The sequence below is a fragment of the Manis javanica genome, chromosome 3 (genome assembly GCF_040802235.1).
Source record: "Manis javanica isolate MJ-LG chromosome 3, MJ_LKY, whole genome shotgun sequence".
In the NCBI taxonomy this organism is placed as follows: Eukaryota; Metazoa; Chordata; class Mammalia; order Pholidota; family Manidae; genus Manis; species Manis javanica.
The window spans coordinates 50,062,520-50,077,617 of NC_133158.1; the positions used below are offsets into that span (position 1 = coordinate 50,062,520).

At 40.1% G+C, this 15,098-nt stretch overlaps 1 protein-coding gene across 1 annotated transcript in view; it reads right to left on the minus strand.

The window, feature by feature from the left end:
• Window positions 1-291: 291 nt before the first annotated feature.
• The window catches only part of MRPS6 (mitochondrial ribosomal protein S6), a 66,610-nt gene continuing 51,803 nt past the window's right edge, over window positions 292-15,098 (minus strand). Inside the window, exon 3 of the mRNA XM_017653481.3 lies at window positions 292-907. Within this exon, the coding sequence (XP_017508970.3) occupies window positions 718-907 (190 nt within the window). The 3' untranslated portion in view covers window positions 292-717. The remainder of the gene's footprint in view (window positions 908-15,098) is intronic.

The window sequence follows — 15,098 nt, forward strand, 5'->3', positions numbered from 1 at the left end:
GTGGGGGTGGGGAGAAAGAGCAGAATTCAGAGGCGGCTACTTCCTCAAAGAGGGTGCCAGGAAGCAGTGCTGGAACTCAAGCCACAGCACACACAAATCCCTCCACAAAGAGCAACATCCACCACAAAGACAAGTGAACTGTGAGATAAAAGAAAAGTTACTGATTTTACAGGTACCAGACACCCACCCCTACACATGCAACCCTTCCCCCAGTGGTTAGTGTCCTGGGCAGCTGGAGCAGCGAAGCCAAGGGGAGCGCCCCATGCTCCAGCAGGTGAAGAGACAAACACCTTCTCAAGGTTTCTGAAATTTGCATTTATTACTCTGACTCAGAGTTATTCATATAATTCAGAGGTCTTAAAATTTTATTTTGTATGGTCATACACTCTGAATGACCAGCTCACAAACCCAAGACAGTTTTTTTCTAAGGTTGCACTTCAAAACGTTGTGACTGTTGTCTTGGGCAAGAAGTCCTAACTGACGAAGACATTACACTAATGAAGAATCAAGAATGATGTGCTGGTACCACAGATTACAAACTGGCTCTAAGCAAGCCATTCCCCCACCTCTCACTGCAACGGGATCAAGAGCTAAAAATACCTTAGGAAAATCAAATGGTACCTGTAACCCACTCTTATACAAAGTTCAAGCTTGTAAATTATATTCCAGGGTAATCAAAAGAGAGTGAAGTATAAAGCTAAAATCTGGTGGATCTTCTCACTTCCTCTTCTTCGTGGAATACAGTTTTTCTTCAAGTGGGATTGGGACAATCCCTTCACACTCTTTTACTTCCTGGGTCAGAGGGTGTTTTACAATATTCGGTCTAATCACGTCAATGTCTCGAGACAAATGGTCCATTATGCTTTCAACCGTTGTTGTTGGTGCATAAAAATCCACCAAGAAATACCTGCAATAAAATAAAAACCTGTGAATTCCTGCTTTCTGAAATAACACTTCCACCATGTTGGTCTATGTTTTCATTTCACTCCTCCTCAAAAAAAGACATCAACTACACACAAACAGACACACACCTTTGTCAAAACAGAACTCTTAGCTGACTGGCTAAGCAGAAGTATAATAGCAAGTTCCATTTCCCTTTTCCTATGACTTTCCCCATTACACTCTTGTGAAAATCCAAATCCAAACCAATTTTGAAGGGTAGTAAAAAAGTACTGTGACATTACATACGGTGGGCAATACGGAAATGATGGTAAAATTATGGGTGCAAGCACAGAATCTGCTGTGCAACAAGACTGAATAATTATTCAAACCATTAGTTGGTATTTTTCTATTAAAACATCTATTAGGTCTTCTTCTACTTTTCCAAAGGACTTGGCCAGTAACTCAATATACCTAAGAGATACAGTAAATACCATCAGCCACATCTCACAAACAAGGAAAAGGAATAAAAACAGCCTGGGACTTGTCTAAGACTATTCTGCATGTTTAAGAACTGACAAGAAATGAAAATAAAATTAACTGAATCATGAGTAAGGGAAGAATTTAACATTCCTCCACTCAGACCAGATTAATATAGCTGGGCCTCTCCTATAGCTCACTAGTCTTACAAGATCAGCAACATCAGCTGGATGACTACACAAAGGAAGAAGCATCCTTACTCCCTGCCCACCCCTCCTCTCAGTTCTGAAAGTTTAAGGCTCCCTTGTGCCGTCTGGTTTGGACCTGTGTTGTGAAGGGACAGTTTTCAGTGCAGGATGTCAGAATTCTGCAGTGTTCCAGCTGCTTAGGATGGCCTTTTGACATCACTAATTTTGTTTCAGCCACACTCCTCCCCCAAGCGTATTCGCATCCTAGGTCTTTTGCACTCACTGCTCTTTCTGTGAGAAATGTTTTTTGCCCAAGTTCCACATAGCTCATCCCTCCCTTCCATTATGTCCCTGTCCAAGTGTCACCTTGTCGGAGGGTCCTTCTTTGACCACTTCTAAAGCAACATCCTCCTTGCCCCATCCATCAAGTCTCATTACTTTACACATTATTTTTTCCCATAGCACTTTATCATCACTGATAGAATACGTATATGTTTACTGTCTGTCTCACTCCACTAACAATTGCCCTAGCAACTTTGTTGCTATATCCCCAACACCTGAACTGAGGCTAACATGCAGCTTGTCCACAGTAAATATTTGACAGTGGTAGTGTTAACGTGAAAGGTGGAATTCTCACAAAAAGCAAAAGAGACAGACTAGAAAATGGACAAATTCAGCAAGGAGGGAAGTTATGAGAAAAATGATGGCATTTGGGTAATTCCATATAAAGTGGGTTCAAAACTCATAAAACAACTTCCCGGTGATCATTCACTCTTAACTAAGCTTAGGGGGAAAGTCATTCAAGGACAGAAAAGCACATACCATGCAAAAACACCAATCAAAAGAAAGCTCAGCTGGCTATAGCTGTATCAGACAAAGTGAATTTCAGAGCAGAGAAAATTACAAGGCATAAAAAAAGACAATATATGAAAATGGGTCCACCAAGATAACACAACAATACTAAAAGTACATGTGCCAGGTAACAGTTTCAACATATAAGAAGAAAAACGAACAAAACTGAAAAGAGAAATAGACAAGTCCACAATTATAGGTGGAGACTTCTAACATTCTCTTAGTAATGGACAGAACTAGTATACAGAAAATCAGCAAGGATATAGAAAAAGTGAACACCAATATCAACCAACTGGAACTGACATTTATAGAACTTTCACCCAACAAAAGCAGGATACATGTTGTTCTCAAGTGCACACAGAACACTTACCAAGGTTGACCATATTCTGGACCATAAAACAAGTCTCAATAAATCTACAGGTATTCAAGTCATATAAAAAAGCCTTGGAAAATCCTCAAATACTTGGAAACTAAGCATACATCCAAATAATGTATAGATCAAGAAGTCAAAAAGAACATTGCAAAATACTGTAAAATGAATGAAAATGAAAACAACATCAAAATTTGGGGGATACCATTAAAGCAGTACTTAGCAGGAAATATATAAGATAAAAATTATATAAGAAGAAAGACATCAAATTAATGATCTCAGCTTTCACCATAAGAAACTGGAAGAAGAGCAAATTAAATGCAAAGTAAAAGACTACAATAAAGATCAGAGCAGAAATCCCTGAAACAGAATACAGTGAAACAACAGAGAACATTACTGAACCCAAATACTAGTTCACTGAGATCAATAAAGTGATAATAACCCTCTAGGCAGAATGATCAGTAGAAAGAAATAAGAGACTAGTAATATTCAGGAATGAGAGGTAAAATGACTACAAATCTTACAGATGTTAAAAGGATGGTAAGAGATTACAATCAATTTTTGCAACAAATTTGACAACATACATGAAATTCCTCGAAAAATACAAACCACCAAAACACATTCCAGAAGAAATAAATACCTGAATAGCTCTGTATCCTATTAAAGAAATTAAATTTGCAGTTAAAAAACCTTCCCATAAAAAAAAAAATAAAACAACAAAAATACAGGCCCAAGTGGCTTCACTTGTGAATTCTACAAATGTTTAAAAAAAAAATACCAATTCTGATACAAACTCATCCAGAAAATAGGAAAAAACTCTTCTCAACTTGTTCTATGAAGTTAGCATCAATAGACAAAGACATACAAGGAAAAAGAAAAAACAATATCCCTTATGAACATAAGGGAAAAAAATTCTAAAAATTTTTTTTAACAAATTTGACTACAATATATCAAAAGCACAGTACATCATGACCAGGTAGGGTTTATCACAAGAACACATAGTTGTTCTAACATTTGAAAAAAAATCAATGTAAATCACCGTATTAACAAACTAAAGAAAAATCATGTGATCATTCCAATAGATGCAAAAAAAAAGCATTTAACAAAATCTCATATCCATTCCTGATAAAACTCTCAGCAAACTAGGAATAGAAGGGAACTTCTTGAACTTTTTTATGAAGGACATCTGAAAAACCTAAATGCTTTCCCTCTGGGGTTGGTAATAAACAAGGATGTCTGCTCTCACCATTTCTATTCAACATTTTACTGGTGGTTCTTGACAGCGCAGCAGGGAAGAAATAAATAAATAAATAGAAGGCATGCAGATTGGTAAGGAAGAAGTAAAACTGTCTTTATTTGCAGAGGACATGATTGTATATGTAGAAAAATCTGAAGAAATTTATAACAAAGATACTAGAGTAAGTGAGGTTAGCAAGGTCTCAAGATACAAAAATCAACTGTACTTCTACATACTAGCTACAAGTAATCACACCTTGAAGTTAAATATGAAATTCTTATTTAGGGATAAATCTGACCGAATGTGTTAAAGATCTATACATTAAAAACCACAAAACACTGCTGAAAGAAATTATAAGAAAAGCCACATAAATGGAGATGTATACTTTGTACATGTGTAGGAAGATTCGAGTTTATTTATATGTCAATTCTCTAAAATTGATGTATAAATTCAAAATCCCAATCAAAATCCTGGTCAACATCGTTAGAAATTGACAAACTGATTCTAAGGTATAAATTCAAAATCCCAATCAAAATCCTAAGCAACTTCATTAGAAATTGACAAACTGATTCTAAGGTACATATGGAAATTCAAAGGACCTAGAACAGCCAAAACAACGTTGATAAAGAATAAGGACTGGCACTACCCGATTTCAAGATTTATTACAATGTTATGGTAATCAAGACAATATGGTACTTGTACAAAAATACACAAATAGATCAATAGAATAGAGTCTAGGAATAGTCCATACATAAATGCGCAAAAGATCTTTGACAAAGGTGCAAAGGCAATTCCATAGAGAAAGGATAGATTTTCAACAAAGGTTGCTGGAACAATTTGATAACCATACAAAAAAATGAACTTTGATCCATACTTGTATCACATACAAAAATTAACTCAGAATGGAACATGGATCTAAATATAAAACATAAAGCTATAAAACTAGAAGAAAACACAGAAGGAAACCTTTGTGACTATGGGTTATGCAAAAATTCCTTACACATGACACCAAAAGCAAAACCCATAAAAGAAAAGTTTGAAAAATGAGACTTCAACAAAATTAAAAATTGCTTTTTGAAGAATGGTGTTAAGATAATAAAAAGACAGACTGGAATTTACGAATCACATGTCTGATAAAAGACTTGTTTCTAGAATATAAAGAACTCTCAAAATCTAATTTAAAAACAAAAAAACCCAATTAAAAAAAATAGGCATAAAATTTAATGGGCATTTCACTAAAGATAGATATACAATGACAAAATAACACATGAAAAAGATGCTTAACACCATTAAATAATTAGGGAAATGCAAATTAAAACCACAAAGAGATACCTACTGAAATGGCTAAAATTAAAAAAGCCTGATGACCTTACCAACCTTGGGGAAGATACAGAGGAACTGGCATTCTCATACACTACCAGAGGGAATGCAAAATGATACAACCACTTTGGAAAACAGTTTGGCATTTTCTTAAAAGTTAAACACACACTTCCATCATGATCAAACCATTTTACTCCTCAGTATTTACCCAAGAAGAGTAAAGCATGAATCCATACAATCTGTACATGAATGTTCATAGCAGTTTTATTTGTAATGACACAAAACTGGGAATAATACAAATATCCATCAACACGTAAACTGTTAAGTAAACTGTAGTATATTCATACAACAGCATACCACTCAGAAATAAAAATGCTAAATTGTTGATATTATTGGTGGCTCTCATAATAATTTTGCTGAATGAAAGAAACTACAGTGAAAAAGAATATACACTATCTGATATCATTTAAATAATTAGATTCTACAAAATATAAACTAATCTATACTGAGAGAAAGCAGATCTGAGGAGAGAAGAATCACAAAGCCAAGAGGGAACTTGACTGTGGTGACTTCATAGGTATGTACATACATCAAATCTTATTATATTGTATACTTAATATGTGCAGTTTATTGTGTTATCAATTATATCTCTAAAAAGCTGTTGATTTAAAAATGGTATGTAGGAATTTGAACAGTCAGGACTTGGTGAATGACTTGATACGGGGTTGTAGTGATGAGGGAGCAATTATATGTAGCTAATATAGACTCCCAAGGTTTCTGGAAAAATTAAATAAAAATTGTCTGAACCCCACTATCTGGCAAACTTCTTGAGGCAGTGACTTTCACATTTGCTCACTGATGAGATCACCGCTGGGGTTTACTCTGAAAACGACACACCAACCTGGCCACATTTTCCAGGGTTTCATTCCATTTGTTTATTTCTACTCCACATAAAAGGCACTAAGGTTGCAGTCACCCAACTCAGAACTGCTCATTTGCTCAACATTTAATTATTGATTACTTAACCTTGAATAAGGTTCTGGACTATGACCTAAAAAGTTAATGTGATCAACCTTAAATTACCTTCTCCTTGCCAACCCCCAGCCCTTTATCCAAACTCCCCCAAACCCCCAAATATTTATAGCTGCCTGATAACCAGGGCAGGGAACTCTGCATTTCTTTCTTCCCCTCTTACACCCATTTGTTCTTTCATTCAGTATGTATCAAGATGTCCTTCCAAACTACTATGGACAAGTTATGACCTTACTCTCTGTCTGTCAACATTCCTGCCATACTTAATTCTAGAGCAGGTAGTTTTTCTTTAAACACAAGACTTTCTCTCTGAGCTCCGTCCTCTTTCCTTGCCTTTTGTCTACTAGGCAAGTCTACTTTGTCCCTAGAAGAATCTTCCTCTTTTGCTTTATCACACTTGAAGCTCTGTGCTGAGGCTGAGGCAGTGCACAGGTGAAATGCCATGTGTTACATCAGGTAGCATGGCAGGAAGTGTTTAGCAAGGGCCTGACATGCTCTGGGCACTCGGCAGCCCAGGATCACCACTGCCAGCCCTGTAAGCTCTCAGCCCCATCCTCAGAAAGTCCACAGGTGCCTGCTGCTCTCATGAGTTAAGCCTGCTCTTCTTTAGGTCAAGTATTCAAATTAATTCAAATACTGTATCTGGGATTCAGCAAGCATTGTCATCTTCCATTTTCCATTGAACTACACCACAGAGGCATTTTTGTGGGCTAGCCTCAGAGTCTAAACATGTTTCTAAGAGGAAGTGTATTTATAGTTGCCAACAACCAATTCAACTGCCCACAAATCAACACTCATGCAAGTCTTCCTGAACAGTCCTGTCCATACACTGCACTCACCAACTAATCCTAAGAAATACACCCAAGGTTTTGGGTACCATTTTGTGACACGGATAAAAAAGATACCCAAACATGCAAACTAGAGGCTAGATTTATCAGAAACCTCCTATTTCAGAAATTAAAAGGAAAATCTCCTACACAGAACTTTGTAATTTTCAAAGTGCTTTCACAGCTTTTAAACAGCTTCTGAGGAAGAGGAGGATGGGGAAGGGGAAGCGCCATTCCATACGAAGTTCAGGAAATGGAAGAAGTGTTACTGGTTTGGGTCTAGCAGCCTTCTTCAAAGTGGTTTCCTACACTTTGCCTCCTCTGTGTTTTAGGGTGGTTAAGTTGTTAGCTCAAGATCACTCAGCCTAGACTCTAAATGAGCAGGTCTTTTGACTTCAGGACCCAAGAAGCCACAGACAGCTTTGGGACCAATGGGTGAGAGATTAACAGAATGTGAGTGCTAGAAAGGACCATGAAGACAATGGAGGTCAACCTCTTCATGGTGCTTATGAGGGGACTGATTGGCTCCAGGTCACAGGGGAGAGGCGGATTCCAGACTCCAGACCCTACAGTTCCCCACTCTATCAAACACATCTCTTGCTACTTAGCAACCAGCATTTGGGAGGCTTATCAGTAATAAAGAGAAGTCCTAGAAAAATACCTGGAAATCCTAAAATTGGGCTGGTGCTTGGCTTCTGGAGGCTCCATTATTACCAAAGCCCTTCTAGTCTTTACCTTCTTTTACCTCCTCTGCCTTTCCTCCACCAGCAATGATACTCCTCTAGCAATCAAACCCAAAACAAAAGCACTGGCCAAAATGCAAATAGGTCCAAAGCTGTGACAGTCATTCCATGCTTATCATCCTGCTGATCTGTGCCTGTAGGCAAAGACTGCTTCTACTCCCATGCTCCTTATTACACTATGGAAATTTCCACAAAAAGGCAACACCTCCAAAACAGAGAAGGGGGAAGTGGCTCAGAGATGGGTAGACCTTACTGTCTTCACCACTCCCAGATGAAACCTCAACTTTAAACCTCCCTTCCTAACAGCCCTTACCTTATAGGCCCTTTGTGAAGATTAAATGAGCTCTCTCCTTCCCAAGGCACAAACTGTCTCTCCCCACCATGAGGGAACTGAACTCCATTGCCATTTGCCTTGGTAATCCAGCACACAGGTCAGCAGGCCATACAGCTCTTCCGCACAGAAACACCATGACCAGCTCCTGGCTCCTGCGTGTTCTTTCTTTTCACCTACTTATCTTGGGCAGACTTAACTGGTCAATGAACAACTACTACGGGCAAACTTCAGGAGGAGGCTAAAAAGATGATGTACACATGGCCTTACCTCCTGGAACATTTAGCTCAGCTGAGGAGGGAAGTCAGAGGGGCTCTATGCTAGCAGAAACCCCAGCTTCACTACTCACCTGAGCCTCCCAGTCCTGCAGGGGATGTGGAAAGGACACGGTGCCAAGGACCCCTGATTCCTGACCAAAGATGACCTCCAGAATGATGAGACTTTTCACAGACATGAAATACAGCACCTAGTGCCACCCTGCATTTCCATTTTCACACACGAAGAGAGTGAAGCCTAGAAACAGCCTATCTGGAGTTGTAGGTCTGGGTACTTTCCAGTGCCTGTTAGGATCTCTTATCCCATGACATAACATTACAGACCTGTAAAAATGCAAGTTAGGTTGAAAAAATTATCTTGGACACCCTCAATATCCACTCCCTACATCCTGCTCAAGACTGCCATGGAGAAGCCATTCAGAAATTTAGATGAGCTGCTGTTGAAGGAAATGGGGCCAAGAAGGGGCTCAATATTTCCAGAGGAACCTGAGAGCCCTCTGTCCCACCTTCGTCTGACCCTATGAGATGGGAGGATCAAGAGGATTCATAACCACGAGAGCAATTTTTCCTTCTGCCCCTAACCAAGCTAGGCAGAATCACAAGACCAAAGTCACAATACATGTAGACTTTCTTATCACCATCCTCTTGATATCTCTTCAACTCAAGTTAGAACAGTTCAGAATTATGACTGCAACTGCAACTGTCCAAACATACCCAAAAGCTGACATTCCAAAAAGAAAAAAAAGTTTTCCAAATCGCCAATTTTCCATTCTCCACTTTTACTCCAATCAATGATTAAATTTGAAAAATGAAGAGATCATTTTAGAAAAACCCAGCTTAACCAACTAAAATCTAATTGTATTATACATTCCCAGCACCTTCAACAATGTGCTTAGAGGCACCAGTGAAACTGTTCTGCACAGGGATGATGTAAGCATTACCATCACCTTAAACACAAAGCCCAGCAATGTTTACATTTAAAGGTGTGCTTTTCTGTGTGCGATTCTAATTATAGAATCACTTCACCTACAAGGAAGAAAGCAGCTTTAACTCAAGCATCTCTCCTTTCTACAGCAAAGCGCTTAACTTTTACACAGCACAAACTCTGCAGAGGTAGAAAGAGATGATTGATACTGGGCAAGCAGACTAAGTGCAAAAGAAAGATTCATGAACTTATCACAGATCCAATCAAAAGTTGGAGGAAGAGTGTGCTATTTCACAGGTGGAAACTGCCCATGTGGTTGGTACTCAAGGTGCTGATTCACCCTCCTTTGTATTTCTTAAGTTACTCTCACACTACAAAACTCCCCACTATCATGACTGAAACCCCACAGACCTAAGACAACCCAGAAAAATGGCTTTCCCAGAAGAGACTTAGCCCGATGCTGGAAAACTATGCCACAAAGAACACTCCATCCACAACTGCACTGTCATGAAGGAGCCAGCAGCTCTCAGCATCCTTCTGATTGTCATCTTCAAGGTCACAGCCCCAGTACCAGTCTCCTTCTGTCCACGAAGAAGACCCAGGCTGCCAGCCCCCATCTTACCGACCCCCAAGTTATTGAGGGAAATAAAGTGGTTTCCTGCAATGCTCCTAAATGTAAAAGTTGTATTTGTTTTTTATTTCACATTTGTCTTGACCTGTATTCAAGCTTTCCGTAAGAAGCGCTTGCTTGAATTTGAGTTGTATCCTTTGTATGTATTTCTCTCAGACACAGTCACACACTCACTCACAGTCTCCCCTTCCCCCCAGCAGAGAGGTGGAAATTTCCACTGAAGCACTCACGGGCTCACAGTGGGTGGGGGGTGAGGAGGGAGAGATGAGAGGATTTGAAACTATGAAGTATCTTTGAATCTTTTTGAAGATAGGAAACAGATCCGTTTGAATCTAAGTTCCTAGACTGTTATCAGTTAAACCTTTCTGGATTCAGGCTTCACTAAAGCAGTGAATTATTCACCTTAGAACAAGGAATCCTCTGCATGAAAATGCCCCAGTTCTTTTTATATCTGTTAGGTCTCCTAAATTTTAAAAATCACTAAACCTGCTGCAGAATCCTTATAAATCTTGGGTGCTGCCACTAAAAAGAAACCTCCAAGGCCACAGCAGCCCTGCCTTGACAACCGGTTGTGTAGTACCTACCTACACACCAGAATAGGGTCAGGATGCTGGCCTGGACTTAGTGCTGGAAGGAAAGCACGAGAACATGGAAATGTTAGCTAACAGGAAAACTACAGAGGAGAATCAATCTCCTCTAGAGAGTGTGCCAGCTCTCTTGGAGTAAGCTGCAGACACATTTGGGGAACGAGTCAGTAAAATTCCACTGATTCACCACAGAGCCAGTTATTTTTATCATTCTGCTTACCCGTAAATAGAAGGGCATCTTATATGTAGGCCAACAGATACCTTCTACAAGCACCTATTCACATTTTAAAGTAAATGAGAACAGAGAAAGAAGGGTCAAAACTAGCAAAGAAAAACCTCCTTTACTACTTTGAGTTCTTACACACACTCATTCTGAAGCCAGTCCAGCCTCACTGCAGAAAATTAGACCTGGTAAAATCAGTCAAAGCCAATCTGGGCTATCCTTTTACAAAATAAGTACAAGCCCAAGACTGAAATTTGGACCACAGTTTACTTTGTAGTTTCCTCTCCTGCACATTTCCAGAAATCTCTCTCAGTCTCAGTTCAGCCCCATCTAGTGGAAGGACTGCCATGAACTAGCACATACAGCCCAGAGGGAGAAACTGAAGGGGTTCTGGCAGAGGGTGACTGACACTATAGCTCAGGACAATGCCGGCCCTTCCCAGCAAGGATCTAGATAAGCATCCACTCCTGCTGTTTCCTTCTGCACGTGTGACATTTTTCCCCTTTTCGATGCTAAGGATACAGAAAGAATTTTCCACAACACCAAACTTGCCTTTCCCACAGAGCTGATGAAGGTCTCAAGGTGAGCATGTGAAATACAAAGCTGAGAAAAAGTAGGGGGCCTCCAAGAGACCAAAGCAAATGCATAGCTGAGAATGAATTTCAGGCCTTCCAACCAACTCCCTCCAAACCTCCTACCCAGGTGGTGAGTGAGGACAGAAGCCTCCATCTGGAAGATGGTCCAGAAAACACACTGTGATTATTTACCATCATGCTGGGTGATTATCTTTACCATTCTCCCATCCTCAGCTCCTGCCTGAATATTGCGAACCATCCTGACCGGGCCCAAGGGGCATCAGGGCATCTGGTCAACTCCTCCCGCTTCCTAGTTCATATCAGCTGGGGGACAACTGACACGGGAAGTGACTTCCCCTGGAAATACTATTACTACATTAGAGGAGCCTGAGGTATCCTCCCAACCGTGACATGGGAGACCGACCCGGGCTCCACTCTGCTGCCAGGTGGAAAGCAGAGAAACATTTTAAAAAATTTTTTAAATGGTACTCAGCTGTACATAAATAGCTCACTCTATTCTAATGACCCTCAGGGATTATGTTGAGTAAATTTCTATGGATACACCTGGGAACTTAACTATCAAGTTGTTCCAGTGGGAAAACAGGTTCCCAGTTATAAATAACAGACTTACAGACAAATTTCTGGAATATAACCTATTTCTAAAGTGGAGACTGACCAAATTAACACGTGGAATATAACAATTGTATTTCATTTCTGGCATAAACTGGTAATAGGCTTGATATAATAAATACCAGGTACAACTGCCTCCTCTGGTAAGGCTTCCTGGATAATCCTGAAGTAGTGGTACTGCTCCCACCTAAGCACTTTTCTACCTGCACATCTTTCTTTTGGGCCTAGCTGGCATGCGTGTGGCAGGAGTATGGATCTGGGAGAAGGAGCAGAGGATGGGAGAATGATAAATATAATCACCCAACATAATGGTAAGTTGTTGCACCTGGTAGTCAGCCCAGGCCTGTGCCCTTATACCACCTTGGCTGGTGCTTTGTTTGGCAATATTCAGGCAAGACCCAATTTGATCAAAAACTCCTTGAGAACAGGAAGCACAACAATCCCAAGAACCACCTAGAGACTGGGAATACCTCTAGGACATACCACTTCCTCCCACAAAATGTAAAAGCAACAAACACACACCACCAACAGCACCACAATGCAATGTGGATTCTTGGAGAGCATTTAGGCTCACTCATTAGCCAGCTCAAAACTGGTTCCTGCACCCAACCTCAGCATTCAAATCAGTGCCTCATCAGAACTACAGGTATGTGCCATTGCCTCCAGGCACTTATTCAAAAAGCTAACAACTTTGAATGCTAAATGTGTAATGACAAGTCTGCTCTGTTTCTTCTTAACTGCTTCAAAAAAGTAAGGCTTCCCAATATCTAGCAAGCGTCTTGCACACTCTGCACATAATCCACTTAGTACATGCTCATAACACCTTCTATGTCCATGCAACTCACTTCAAGAATTTGCCAAACAAACAAAATGCCAGTACAAACATCGTTGGGGTTAAGTGACTACGGGAGGAATGGCTGAAGCCAGAAGAGTGTCAGAATACTGTGCAGCTCCACACTGCACACATCTGACCTACCACTCAGCTCTAAGTCTTCACCTAGGTGACTCCAAACAACACTCATCCATCTGAATTACCATTCAATTTTAATAAATCTTCATCCAGGTGACTCTACATGACACTAGTCCCTCACCTGCTCATTTACCAAAAGTCACTGGGAAGGATATCAAGTTTCATAAAAATACAAAGTAACATTGTCAAATAAAATTGATAATGAAGTCATCTTACTGAAAGGCTTCTCACCATTTATATACTAATATGTGTTCTGAATTTCTAGAAGGGGTTAGAATGTGCAAGTCTTCCCACATCTAAGTGATCACACCACACACACACTCCACTTTTTGGTGGAGCATATCTGTATTACTAGTATTTCAGAGAGGACACTACAAAACATTACCTTAAGCAAATAAATGCCAGACTCTGATTCACCTTGGAAAAACAATCTCCCTGACCAGGTAATTCTGGGGCTATATACAATACACATATAGAATGTTGTTCCCTCTTTTGCTGAGAAGTCTGAAAGTAAAAGAAATGAAATCCTTAAATGTGTATGAACTAAGTGACTACAACCAGTCCATCATGGGGCACATGCACCTTGTCAGAAATCTGGAATATAGAGCTAGTGTTGTCAGCAGTTCTGGCTACGTTCCAGTCGAGTTCCTCCAGGACCTGAAATTATTCCATCCACGAAAGAGACACAGCACCACCTAAGCCCAGCACTGCATACACAAACCTGAAAACTAAGTGAGTTAACACAGCAAGCAGTTCTCAAAGTGTGGTCCTCGGACAGCAGCCATCAACACCACCAGGCACGTGTGAGAAGTGCAAATTCTACAATGTTGGTCCAAGTAACCCTCAACAAAGTCAAATCTTCTACTTGGAAAAAAGGCAGAAGAAAGCACTCCTACTGTACATCCCTGTAAGCACATGAATGAGGAAACTGACTTCTCTCTCTCTATTCAGTGCCTTCCATCAGAGAACCCTGCCTAACAATTCTGGCCAGATTTTATATGCTCCTCTTTAAACAGAAAGGCAAAAGGATTCACAGCCTTGGTGTTAAATCCAAACCTTTTTGTACTTAAGTTAAAAAAAATGTTATACACACACAATCTCTATCCCTGTTACTGCGATTGTGGAAGAGGACTAGCCACAGTGAATTTCATGTTACCTAGCAACGCCTCAGGCACTCTCTTTAGAGATGTTTTCAAGAAGCTGAACACCAGCACAAAACAAGGTGAAGCAATCAAAAAGATGAAATTTGCAGTATGTGCCACATTGCAGTAGAAGGTTCAAATGAGATTAGAAAGCCTCAGCATGAGCCATGACTCCACTCAAACCTACCTCATGAACCACACAAGCAAGAGACCACCTGCTCAATGGGACTAAAAGCAGCACCACACAACACCCAGGGCTGTCCAGAGAAGACAGCTTCACAGATTATCTCACTGGGTCTCTGTGACAGTATGGGTAGGAGGACAATGACCTAGGTTCGTATCCAAGGAAGCAGGAATCAGGGAAGCTAAATGACTTGCTCAAGGCCACACAGCTGGCACGTTCCAGAGGGACAACTGAGTCTTCTACTCCTGGACTTTTCCACTATGTTAAAAACTGACTGCCATCTTCTCTACCCTTACGTCTAGGAAACTCAACAATATGAGAAGATACTTCCTCCAAACCAGAAGCCATGGGTGTAAAAATGACATAACTAGGCCTTAGAGAGGCTTCAAATGAATTTATCAAACTGGTCTCAAAGAATTTCTACAAGGATAATTATTACTATAGAATCAAATTCTTGACATATGTTTTATGAAGTTGCTACCTACCATGTGAGGAAAAAAAATTATATAACAGTAAACTGAGATTACTTGGGAGTAGCAAAACCACTTCTCTTTTGTGGGCTAGACTCTGGTTATGTACATTAGTCATGAAAAGTACATTTTGCTCTTTCTGCACACTCTGTGTTTACAAAGGGAGCAATGAGTATGCAAATGACACACTGCTCACTGAGGTGCTTTAAAGGCAAAGTTAGAGAAAT